This window comes from Balaenoptera physalus (assembly GCF_965194825.1).
Source record: "Balaenoptera physalus genome assembly, chromosome: 3".
NCBI lineage: Eukaryota > Metazoa > Chordata > Mammalia > Artiodactyla > Balaenopteridae > Balaenoptera > Balaenoptera physalus.
The window spans coordinates 68,204,865-68,217,792 of NC_138890.1; the positions used below are offsets into that span (position 1 = coordinate 68,204,865).

A 12,928-nucleotide genomic window follows, 5' to 3' on the forward strand; every position below is an offset into this window, starting at 1 on the left:
AAAGCACACATTATTAAGTGTATAATTTGATTAATTTTGAAAAATGTATACATTTGTTTAACTAAAACCCCAGTAAATATATAGAACATTTCAGTCACTCCATTAAGTTCCTTCATACACCTTTCTAGTCCATTCCCTTCATACCCTGCCCCTGCCCAAGCACTGCTTTGGTTTCTGTCACCATAGATTAGTTTTATCTGGTCTAGAACTACATATAAATGGAATTACCAATATGTATGCTTTTGTGTCTGGATTTTTTTCACTCAACATTCTTTCAGAATTCACCTATGTTATGACTAGTAGTTCATTCCTTGTTATTTCTGCATAGTATTTCAATGTAGAATGCATCATAGCTTGTTTATCCATTCTCCCATTGATGGTCATTTGGGTGTTCCCGGTTTTTTGCTATTAGGAATAAAGCTGCAAGAAGCATTTTTATGAAAGTCTTTGAACATATATTTTCATTTCTACTGGATAAGTATCTATGAAAAGAATTGCTGGGTCATAGCTGCCAAATAATTTTCTAAAATGGTTGTACCCTTTTATACTCCTACCAACGATGTATAAGATTCCACATGCTTCATATTCTTACCAACAACTAATGTTATTAGTCTTTTGTGGAAGGGTTTTAATTTGCATTTATCTGATGATTAATACTGTTAGCATCTTCTCCATGTGCTTTGTTCCTTCACCATTTATATATCTCCTTATGTGAAATGCCCAAGCCTTTCACCCATTTTAAAATTGGGCGAATGGTTTGTCTTATTGCTTTGCAGGAGTTCTTTGTATAGGCTGTTTACAAGTCCTTCGTCATTTATATACATTGCAAATATTTTCTTCCAGTTTATGACTTGCCTTTTAAAAAAATTTTGCCTTTTGATGTGCAAGTTTTAAATTAATGAAGTCCAATTTATCAATTTTTCTTTTATGCTTAATAACTTTTGTGTCTTTTTTTAAGAACTCTTTGTACTCCTTGATTGTATAGATACTCTGTGTTTCTTTCTAGAAGCTTTATAATTTAAGCTTTTACATATAATCTTATTTTGAGTTAACAGAGAATACTTTACAAATGCTTAGATAAGTTCAGGAGCAAAGCATTCTAACTTTTTTATTATTGTTGAGATAAATTTCACATACTGTAAAATTCACCTGTGTATAGTATACAGTTCAGTGGTTTTTTAGTATAATCACAGAGTTATGCAGCCATAACTGCTATCTAATTCCAGAACATTTCATCACCCCACATGCTTATGAAGTAAGTCAGACAGAGAAGGACAAATATTGTATGATATCACTTATATGTGTAAATAAAACATACTAGTGAATATAACAAAAAGAAACAGACTCACAGATACAGAGAACAAACCTAGTGGTTACCAGTGGGGAAAGGGGAGAATTTCCAAGAAATCTTACGTTTCCTAGTCAACATATTTTATTTTGCCACAGAGACTGCTCACTTTTTACTCTCTACTGTCCCTACATTTTACAACCTATCCTTTATTTTCCTTCACCTACTTTACAAAGAATATAGGACTCTTAGACATGAGTCCTCTCATCCTTACCTTCATATTTATAAATCTTTCTGTATCCATGTCCATCTTTGCTTCCTTTCTATCCTAGCAAAGGGGTTATCATTTCTTCTGAGGTTAACCCTTTCATCTGTACTCTGTATCCTATCCTCATCCACTTCCTTAGACGCCTTACTTTGTCAGCTACCATCTCCCTTCCACTTCACATTCTTTGTCATGAATATGTAAACATGTTCAGATGTGTCCTTTTTAATAACAAAATAGCTGTCACTCTACTTCATGATTCCTTTTCTTTTTCTCTTTCCTTGACATTTGTCTTAAACTCACTATTTACTCTCATTTAGTCCTCAATTCTCTGCAGTTTGACCCCTGTACTCTATCCTTAGAACTGTCCTTGTCATGGTCACCAGTGACTTCTTTGTTTCTAAAGCTAGTGGATGCTTTTTAGTAGCAACTGTGGTATTTCTTCTTCCTCTCTAAAGTCCTCCTCTTTCTTGGTTTCTTTGAGACCAGCTTCCTGATTTTAATTCCATATCAGTCTGTCCTTTTATAGTTTCCTTTGCATAACATCAAAGCACAGTTTAGTAAAAGCTGTTCAGGGGGATGCAAATCATTGTGGTCTAAGGATGAATCTCTGGTTTAGCTTGAATGTCTAGGATAAGTCTTTCATCAATTCATAGACATTTGCTAAGGATTAAATACAGGAAAACTAAAATTGTATTTGCTGTCAAGATTTGGGATGAAGATGTGTTATGTTGCCAGTTACGGATTTTTTAACATGCATCGATAGGGTTAGGGTTAAGGTTCTCTTAAGGAAATGAAGGAACGCAATCAAAAGCTGTGACTGATGAATTGTGAGGAATTGACCATTCAGCCTAACAACAGACAGCTCCTGGAACGACAGTTCTCTTCTTTCTTGGCAACTGTCCTACATGTTGTAGTGCCTTCAGTTCACTAGATTAGTATCTCCATCATACAATTCATTGTTTTCTCTCTTTCCCTCTCCTCTTCATCTCACTCACTCCATTAGTCTTTTTAATTGTGAAATATAATGTACACAAAACAAATGCAGTGGACTTTCTTTTTTTTTCCTCTGGGTACTGTATCTGTGTAAACATTATCAAGTCAAAAAATAGAACATCCGCAGTGCCCCAGTCCTCCTGGTATAACCCTCACCACCCTCACCTAACTCCCAGATATAGCCACTCTCCAAACTTTTGAAGCCATCATTTCCTTTGTTTTGCTTATAGTTTTAAAAACTAAATATTCATCCCTTGATAAAACTTTACCTGATTTAAATCTTCCTATAAATGGCAAAATACAGTAACTATGTTTATGGGTGTCATTGTGTGTCATTGTCTAATTTCTTTTGTTCACATTCCATTTATGTTTTTGCCTGTAGCTGAAGTTCATTCATTATGTTCGTTGTGTGGTGTTTCATAGTATGAATATTTACCCATTTGGTTGGTAGGTATATGAATAGTGTCCAGTTTTCAGCTATTATGAACAGTGCTGCTATGAACATTCTTGTATAATGGCATACTTTTCTGGAATGGAATTGCTGGGTCAGCTTCATTTTTACTAAATTTGTCTAATTAGTGTACATATTTAAAAAACTATTCTCTAAAGAGATTATACCATTTTCACTCACACCAACTATATATGAGGATTTCTACCCCATTTTGTTGTTCATCACTTTTTTACTTGTTTTTGTTTTATAAGGAATTAGCTACTGTTATTTAAACTAAAAACTCTTTCTGTTTTTTCATTTTGATATTAAAGTAACAAAAGTGTTTAAAAATCTGGGTTAGCCTTATGCCATCTGAGTCCATGCCAAGAAATTAATATGTATTTTCATTATATTAAATGTACTTACATATTTTTATTGTTAGCTATTTTTAGATTCATGTGAGATGACTATATTTCATATACACTGAGTGATACTTGCCACAGATTTTATTCTTTCTTTTTAATCTAAAATGTCATAGCTGTGTAAATTTTCAGCCCTAAACTAAATGGTGAAACTAAATGGTGGTATTTTATATAAAGTTCTTCTGTGTTATCTTGAGCAGTAGTACAACTTTGGGTTTCATTATATAGGTTTTATTTCTAGAAGTTTATGTGGAATATTTATTAAAGTAATTCTAATGAATCTTTATTTTTCTTTAAAGTTGGCCTTTGCCAGAGTTTGATCCAAGCCAAATTCGACTAATTGTATATCAAGACTGTGAAAGACGAGGGAGAAATGTCTTGTTTGACTCCAGTGTTAAGAGAAAAAATGAGGACATATCAGTATCGGTGAGCATCATTATTGATTTGGTTCAAATTTAATGTCAAATATTTTAATTCAAGAAGGAATGAGTAAGATTTCAGTTATGGTACTTTTATTTGTCAGTACAAAACATTTTTACCATGTTATTAAAATTTAAATCACTGATTTTGAGAATTTTTAAAGGAAAAAACATTTGCCTTATTTGCATTGGTCTAGTACCAGAGAAAATTTTAGTTTAACATGTATTTACTTATATACTTGTATTATGAGATGTGGCTAGAGCTACAGGGATTGTTAAAGTGGATCTGGTACAAATCTCTCATCTTATGATTGTGGAAAGTGTGACCTAGAGAGGTGAAATTATTTGTCTGAAGGTACAAAGCAAGTTAAATCTGTAGCCCTTAGTTCATCATATTTTCCCATACTATACAGCAGTAGCAAGAACATCTATTCTGTTGACTTTGAACGTCATATTTTGAAATATTTTATGACTAGTTTAGCAGTAACAAATGGCCATTCACTTGGTCATCCAAGAAAACCCAAGTGATTGCTGTTGTTTTGCTGCTGCTGCTTCTATTAAACTCTCAGATGTAAAGACTCTCCATTGCCTGGATCTATAATCTGGAAATGGAAGCCTGGAATTGTGTTTTCTCTCCTTCCCTAAACTGACAATTTTCACTAACATTTCAGTAAACAACTAGAATTGACTTTTAATAGACAAAAAGTTATTTTTTAATAGACAAACTATTTTTCGAGACTTGGGAGTTTGTACTTGAGATTTTGTGTTCTTAGAAAAATTTGATACATTGGATGTGGTCTGTTGTCTTACTTATAATAGCATCCTCATCATCTACTTAGGTGGCATATAATAAGTACTTGCCTAATTTTTGAGTTATTTTGATTGTCAGGTTTTATGATGTGCTTTGATTAGTAACACATTTTTTAATTTTCTGGAGATTGTGCTTTGCTTAGATTTCTTAGCCATTCTCTGGACACTTTTTTCAATCTGACAAGAAAAAAAAATTGCAAAATTTTCTTAAAGTATTGTTTGGTTGTGCAAATGACTAAGTAGCTACAGAGCACTAGGCTTTTGGAGATTTAGCAGTCTCTACCCTCTTGGTGCCTGCGATTAGACATTCTTAGGGAGGTGAACATTGAACAAATAAATAAATAAATAAATAATTCCAAATTGTGATTGGGTACCGTGAAAGAAACACACAGAATTCTTATGAGATTCCACAGGAAGGAACCCATTTTTTATCAGTATGGTTGTAGGGGTATTAGGAAAGTCTCACTGAGGAAGTGACATTCAACCTGAGATCTCAAGAAATTGAAGGCATGGTATAGGGGATGAGTATTCCTTTAAGCAGGACCAGCAAATGCAGTCTACAGGGTGACTTAGGAGCTTAGTGAATTAAAGGATCTAAAAGAAGGCCAGTTTGGCTGGAAGGATAGTAAAGTAGTATGTACAGTAGCTAGAGATGAAATTGGAGAGAGATGGAACAGGAGCCAGAATATTCAGGGCCTCATAGGTCTCTGGGTTAGAAGTGTAGATTATATTCTAAATGTAGTGGGAAGCCATTGAAGGGATGTGGTTTATGTTTCAAAAAATCACTTGGGTAGAGAGTCCAGAAATAAACTCACACATACGTGGTCAGTTAACTTACAACAAAGGAGCCAAGGAATATGCAATGGGATAGGACAGTCTCTTCAATAAATGATGTTGGAAAAACTGGACAGCCACATGCAAAAGAATGAAACTAGACCACTCTTTAACACCATACATAAAAACTAACTCAAAATGGATTAAAGACTTGAACATAAGACCTGAAACCATAAAACTCCTAGAATAAAACATAGGCAGTAAACTACTTGACACTGGTCTTTGCAATGATTTTCTTGGATGTGAGACCAGAAGCAAAGGCAACAAAATAAAAAATTAACAAGTGAGACTACATCAAACTAAAACAGTTCTGCACAGCAAGGGAAACCATCAACAAAATGAGAAGGCAACCTACCAAGTTGAGAAAATATTTGTAAATCATGTATTGGGTAAGGGGTTAATATCTGAAATATATGAAGAACTCATACAACAACTCAATAGCAAAAAACAAACAATCTAATTGAAAAGTGGGCAGAAGATCTGAATGGACATTTTCCAAAGAAGACATACAGTTGGCCAACAGGTACATGAAGAGGTGCTCAGCATCACTACTCATCAGGGAAATGCAAATAAGAACTGCAATTATGTATCACCTTACAGTTGTTAGAATGGCTATTACCAAAAAGACAAGAAATGAGGAATGTTGGTAAGGGTGTGGAGAAAAGAGAACCCTTGTGCACTATCTGTGGGAATGTAATTGATGTAGCCACAATGGAGAACAGTATGGAGAGTCCTCAAAAAATTGAAAATAGAATTGTGATATGATCCAGCAGCTCCACTACTGGGTATTTATCCGGAGAAAATAAAAACACTAACTTGAAAAGATCTATGAACTCCAGTGTTCACTGCAGCATTATTTATAATAGCCAAGACATGGATGCAACCTAAGTGCCCATTGATGAATGAATGGATAAAAAAAAAAAAAACATATAATTCAGCCATAAAAAAGAAGGAAACCTTGCTGTTTTTGACAACATGGATAGACCTTGAGGGCATTATGCTAAGTGAAATGAGTCAGACACAGAAAGACAAATACTGTATGATCTCACTTATACGTGGAACCTAAAAAAAACTGAACTTGTAGATATACAGAGAACAGATAGGTGGTTGCCAGAGGCAGGTGTGGGGGGTGGGGAAAATGGGTGAAGGGGGTAAAAAGTACAGGTTTCCATACAGGTTGCCAGTTATAAAATAAATAAGTCATGGGAATGTAATGTACATATGGTCACTATAATTAATAATACTGTATTGTATATTTGAAAGCTGCTAAAAGAGTAGATCTTAAAAGATCTCATAACAAGGAAAAAGTTTTTTTGTAACTATGCATAATGATGGATGTTAAGTAGACATTATGGAGATCATTTCATAATATATATTACAAATACTGCATCATTATGTCATATATCTGAAATGAATATAATGCTGTTGTCACTTATATGTCAATTTTTAAAAAATAGTGAAAAAATCACCTGGTTACTTAGAGAATGGTTGGATGTGGGGGGATGAGGGAGAAGGAAGCTTTTGGTGAATTCAATGTTTTGGTTTGAATAGCTGAGTGGTGAGATGCCTAAGAGTCATAGAATTGTAGATGGTCAAGCAGACAGTTGAAATCTAAGGCTAGCTGCAAATGTGATAAGCATGTTTTTTTTGTATTTAGACTGCTAATAGCTCAGCAGAACTTGGCTAAGACTGACAGGTTGACAATCAATACTCTCTTGATTATTTCTTTAGCAAATATTTATTGAAGTTTTTTTGTGTGCTTGATGATGTTCCATTGAATTGCAGCATATAACTTCTCCTTTACTATTTCTCTTGATGCTATTCATTGTGTTTCTTTAGCATTCTTCCCTTTTGTCTTAAACAGCCTTGTGAGTCTCGTGTCATGCTGTTTCTTGAACCCTTTCTGCCTACCTTTTCTGAAATGATGCTTCATTAGTCTCATTTGTCTTCTCTCCATCTGATATCTCCTTCTTCCCTCTGTTAGCTTTTTTTCTTTGCCTGCAAATCTTCACAAAGCCTCTTTACCCAACACCAACAAAATAATTATCCTTTTACTTTCTCCTTTATTTATATGCCCTTCTGTCTTTTTCTGTCTCTGTCTTTTTTGTCCTTCTCAGTCTTCCTTCTCAGTGTTTGTTGGTGTCTCTTAGTCTCTCTGCCTCACTCTCTCTCCAGCTCTCCTCAGTGTCTCAGCTCAATCTCTCCTTTGTATCTCTTAGTCTCTTCTCTGTGTCTCTTAGTCTCTCAGTAGTAATCTGTCTACCAGCTCTAAGCTCATACCATCCACTCATTCCTCAGTCTTCTGAAATTTTCCTGTAAGCCTGCTTCTTCTTTTTCAAACTTTCCTCTAGACTCATCAGTGACTAGAAATCAAACAGCCTTGAATATTTCCATTCTCAGTTGTTTTATATATCGTCATATTATGTGCTATCTTCCTAGATGAAGATTTATCTTCTTTCAAGGTTTATTGTATCACAACTTTATGAATCCTCTCTGATTCCTCTTTTCTGCTACATCAGAATTCTCATAGTCCTTTGTTTATAGTCTTTCATACACCTTCTATATCATAGCTGTATTTCTCATAGTCCTTTGTTTATAGTCTTTCATAGACTTCTATATCGGAGCTGTATTTGTGTGTTTATTTGTTATTAAATTGCAAAAAAAAGTAAAAAATTTGTCTGTTATTCACCTTTGTTTCCTAAACGGCACACTGCCTCACACATGGTAAATACTCAGGACATATTTTGATCAGCTTTAATTAAAAGTTAGGAAGTTTATTATCAAAATCCTGTAAATACTTTAATGAAGATTTTATATGTTCCTTTTGAACACTACAGAACACATGGTTTTTTCCCAAATTGTGAGCTGTTGGAATCACTAAGTGATTTTTTTCACCTACTTTACTGTACTTATACCCTCGGAACATCAAATCATGTCAGTTCTATATAGGCAAAGAGGGACTGTGTGATGTAAATGATCATTTTAAACTTCCTACACAATATTTTGGGTCCATACATAATGATGAGATAGTTTAGGCATTAGCAGTTTCCTGAATATTGTCTTACAATGCTGAAATAAAATTATATTAATCAATGTATAGCTTTCTCAGAACATTTATTTTCCAACTCTGTTATACTCTGTGAAAAATGACTCTTGAACATTCAGTGATTTTAATCAAGAAACTTCTGTCTTTTGTAAAAGTTTATTTTTATTTTTTTACTTTTGATCCTCAGAGCTTATTCATCATCTAGTTGAAATGTAAAAATTATTGAGATGTGGTTTCTTTGAACACTGATATAGCCAAATGGATCAAGTGTGATTTGATCATATGATACTATCTTTATCTTGGACATTGTTTCTGTGTTAACAATAATCCATTAACAATAATCCAGCGTGTGTGTTCCCAGTGAAGTTACATCATCACTCACATGTTTCAGCCTTCATTGGTTATATACAAGAATAAAGTTGTACATCAGCAGATTCAAATAACTTTGGAAAGGTGAATATAAATTTTAATGTGTTAGAGTTTTGTATACTCAGAAGCATTGTACAAGTGCCAGTAGTTGACTCATAATTGTGATATCAGATTTGGAACATAAGATTTGGTTAGGTAATTGAATCTATATAAAAGTTAATCTACAGAAATCAATAAACTCAGTATATACAAATAACTTCCAATTGGAAGTATGAAGGAAGCTAAGGCTCCATTTAAAATAGCAATTCTGTGGGATAGGGAGGTTGGGAGGGAGACGCAAGAGGGAGGAGATATGGGGATATATGTATATGTATAGCTGATTCACTATGTTATAAAGCAGAAACTATAACACACCATTGTAAAGCAATTATACTCCAATAAAGATGTTAAAAAAAAAAAGCATGGGGGCTTCTAAGTAAAAAAGGACAAGTGCTTTAAGCATTTGGGAACTCAATAAAATTAATTTATTTTTTATTTTTTAGCACCTTAAAAAAATAAATAAAATAGCAATTAAAAAAAACGCCTTTTCATAAACTTAACAAAATCTATATGTTTAGAACTTTAAAAATCTCCTGAGGTACATAAAAGCTTACTTGAGCAAATGAAAAGGCAAGATATATTTTTGGGTAATACTCAGTGTCATAAAGTTGTCCATTCTCTCTAAGTTGCTTTGTAAAATAATGCTATCTCCATAAAAATGCCAACCTTATTGTTGTTGTTATTATTATTATTATTTTTGGTGGGTGGTGGTATCTGGAATTAGATAGCAGATTCTAAAGTTCAAATGGAAAGAAATTAGCAATAATAGGTTGGAAAACTGAAAAAGAAAGAGTAGTGAGGTTGAGTAACTTCTAGCAGATTTGAAAAATATACTCTAAAGTCTCAATAATTAAAAGAATATATTATTGGAACATAAATAAATAAATAGACTAATGGAATGAAATAGAGGATCAGAAGTAGATCTAAATACATACAGGAATTTAATATATGATAAAGGCATCATCTTAAATCAGTAGGGTAAAGATTAATAAATGGCATTGAGATAATTAGCCAATTATAAGCAAGATAAACTTAGATTCATATCTCAAGTATATCAAACATTTAAATGTAAAAAAAATAAAACTATGACATTACAAAAAGATAACATGAGTTCCTATGTATATGTGGAGTGGAAAACACCTTTTAGCTATTGCTCAAAATGCAGAAGCCATAAAGTTAAAAGACTTACACAATTGACAACCAAATAAAAAAGGAAACGGAAATAACTTGGATGGTGAGCAAAACAAAGCAAAAGCAAACAAACAAAAAAGAAAAAAACTACCATGAAGAAAATTAGAAGATAAATGATACCCTGGGAAAACCTTTTTATAGGATATAAAACCAGCTGGTAATCTTTCTATATAAAGAATTCCTAGAAATCAAGACAGGAGAACCATTCAGTAGAAAATTAGGTGAAGGATAAGACCAGGGAGTTCACATACAGATGGCCATTACACATTTAATAAGATTCTTCGTCTCATTCATAATAAGGAAATGAAAATTAAAGCTATGTTGTGATTTTAGTTCTTTCCTTTTAGATTGGCAAAAACCCAAATGTTGCATGACAGTACTTTGCTGTTAAAGTGAGTGAGTGAAGTGACATCCTTGGAGGGGTGGTCTGGCAGCATCTACCAAAATTATATGTATTTATGTTTTGATCCAGCAGTTCTACTGGCAGGGTTATTAACAGATGACTGGTTAAATAAGCTATAGTATATTCACACACTGGAATACTGTGTAGCTGTATTTTTTTTAAAAAAAGAATGAGGAAGATTTCTAAAGATAGATGGAAAGATTCTCTATGATATTAGTGGAAAATAAAGCAACGGCAGAACTGAATCGCTTTTTCTGTAAGAGAAAAGGAAAAGGAATATGCTTATATTTGGAAACAGAAATACTGGAAGGATAATAGTAAACCAATAAAAATGATTTTACTTATTGGCAATGTGTGGAGTGGGGAAAAGGGTAGTTAAAGAGTGGGATCTAGATTTCTTTGTGTCAATGAAAATTCAATTAACAATTAAGCTAAGAAGAAATAAAGATAATTTTATTTGAGCCAAATTGAGGAATGTAACGTGGGAGACAGATTTTCAGAAGCTCTGAGAATTATTCCACTGGTCAGGAGTTAGAGAGGCGTACGTTTTTGAGAGAAAGAATCATGTCTCATATTGACAAGTTAAAATTATAGATAAAGTTCATCAGAGTTTTTTTAGTCAGGTATGCACATACAGAATGAGCCTTTAGTCAGTGTGACCCCCTGTACAGGATGGGAATGGAATATTAATTTTAAAAATTACAATGCTGGCATTAGAAGAAAGAGACTGTTTTTCTCAAAGTTGATTACATCCTCCTACCTTGAGGGGATCTGGTTAATGTATAATGCAGATGCACATTGAACATTGGGAAAGGCATGTTATGTGCATTTCAATTCTGACTTAGTTTGATTGTCCTGTTGTAGAGATTTTAGATCTATAAGACATTGTGCATAGAAGTGTACATAAAAGCTGTGAGACACACAACACACACACACACACACACACACACACACACACACACACCTCTCTCTGTACAGTGTCTTTTCTCTTTCCCATTCTTAAGTTACGGCTGTTTTGAAAACAAGCAGCAACAACTTTGTTGGAAGATGATCTAGTGAGGGGACATGGCACAGTAAACATTGGCCTTCTAGGAGCAGAAATTATGCTTCAGTCCTGGAATTGATATATGTTTGTCCCTTTCTTCCCTCTAGCAAATTGCTTCTTGTTTCAGAGATTGGACATATTATAGTTACCTCAGCCTGGAATGTCTTTCTAGCCCTCCCATTCTTCTTCTTACAGTGAACTTAACTCCTATGCTTTTTTGTAGTCCCAGTTTAAATATCATTTCTGATCTGCCTAGACTAAGTTAAGTTCTTTCTTGGACAGTTCACATAAACATCATTGCTCCTTAATCTCTTCATCTGTAAAATGTGGATAATAATAGTACTTACTTCATAGAGTTGTTGTGAGGAATAAAAGAGTATATATATGTAAAACAGAAGAGTACCTGACCAGATACTAGGTGCTGTGTGAGTTAACTGTTGCTATCATTATTACTTTTGTTAGACATATTTGAAATAATGTATGTAATTATACTAATTTGTCTATTTGTTAAATATCTCCTTCTCCTGTTAGATTGTTAGTTCCATGAGGAAAAGAACTGTTTTATTCACTTCTTTTCCCTAGTGCTTGGTACACATAGTACTCAGTTACTTTTGTTGACTGATAAATGGTGGTTTGCAATAGTAGATAAGTCAGGCCAGCTGGGTTTTAAAGAATGAACATACTGGTAACTGTGGTAAAGCATTGCAGTGTTTTTAGGAGTATCAGAGAACTTGGTGGATTGCAACTTTGGTAGTTGTGAGCAGTGAAAGCTCTAGAACCTGTTTGGGAGAGAGATGAGAACAAGAGGAATAAAGCAAAAAAAATTTTTTTTATTAATTAATTTTTATCGGCGTATAGTTGCTTTACAATGTTGTGTTAGCTTCTACTGCACAGCAAAATGAATCAGCCATGCATATACATATATCCCCTCCCTTTTGGTTTTCCCTCCCATTTAGGATACCACAGTGCATTAAGTAGAGTTCCCTGTGCTATACAGTATGTTCCCATCAGCTGTCTATTTTATACATAGTATCAATAGTGCAATAGTGTATATGTGTCAATCCCAGTCTCCCAATTCCTCCCACCCCACCCCTTTCCCCCTTGGTATCCATACATCCATACATTTGTTCTCTATGTCTGTGTCTCTATTTCTAAAGCAAAAAATTGAAATGCATTCTTCTTCCGTGCTAGACAATACAGCCTTCTGGTCCTAAGCTCAGCTATTATTAAAAATGTAACTGTCCAATACATGGATGCATTCTCATTTCAAAAGATTAAACTTACATATATATGAACATACATTGAAATATG

The 12,928-nt window shown here is 33.8% G+C and overlaps 1 protein-coding gene across 2 annotated transcripts in view; it reads left to right on the forward strand.

Annotated features, from left to right (window-relative positions):
- Positions 1–12,928, forward strand: part of FNIP1 (folliculin interacting protein 1) — a 126,058-nt gene that overhangs the window by 45,458 nt on the left and 67,672 nt on the right. For both annotated transcript variants that reach the window (XM_082457832.1, XM_082457833.1), the window contains exon 2: positions 3,701–3,827. In XM_082457832.1, the coding sequence (XP_082313958.1) occupies positions 3,701–3,827 (127 nt within the window). The remainder of the gene's footprint in view (positions 1–3,700; positions 3,828–12,928) is intronic.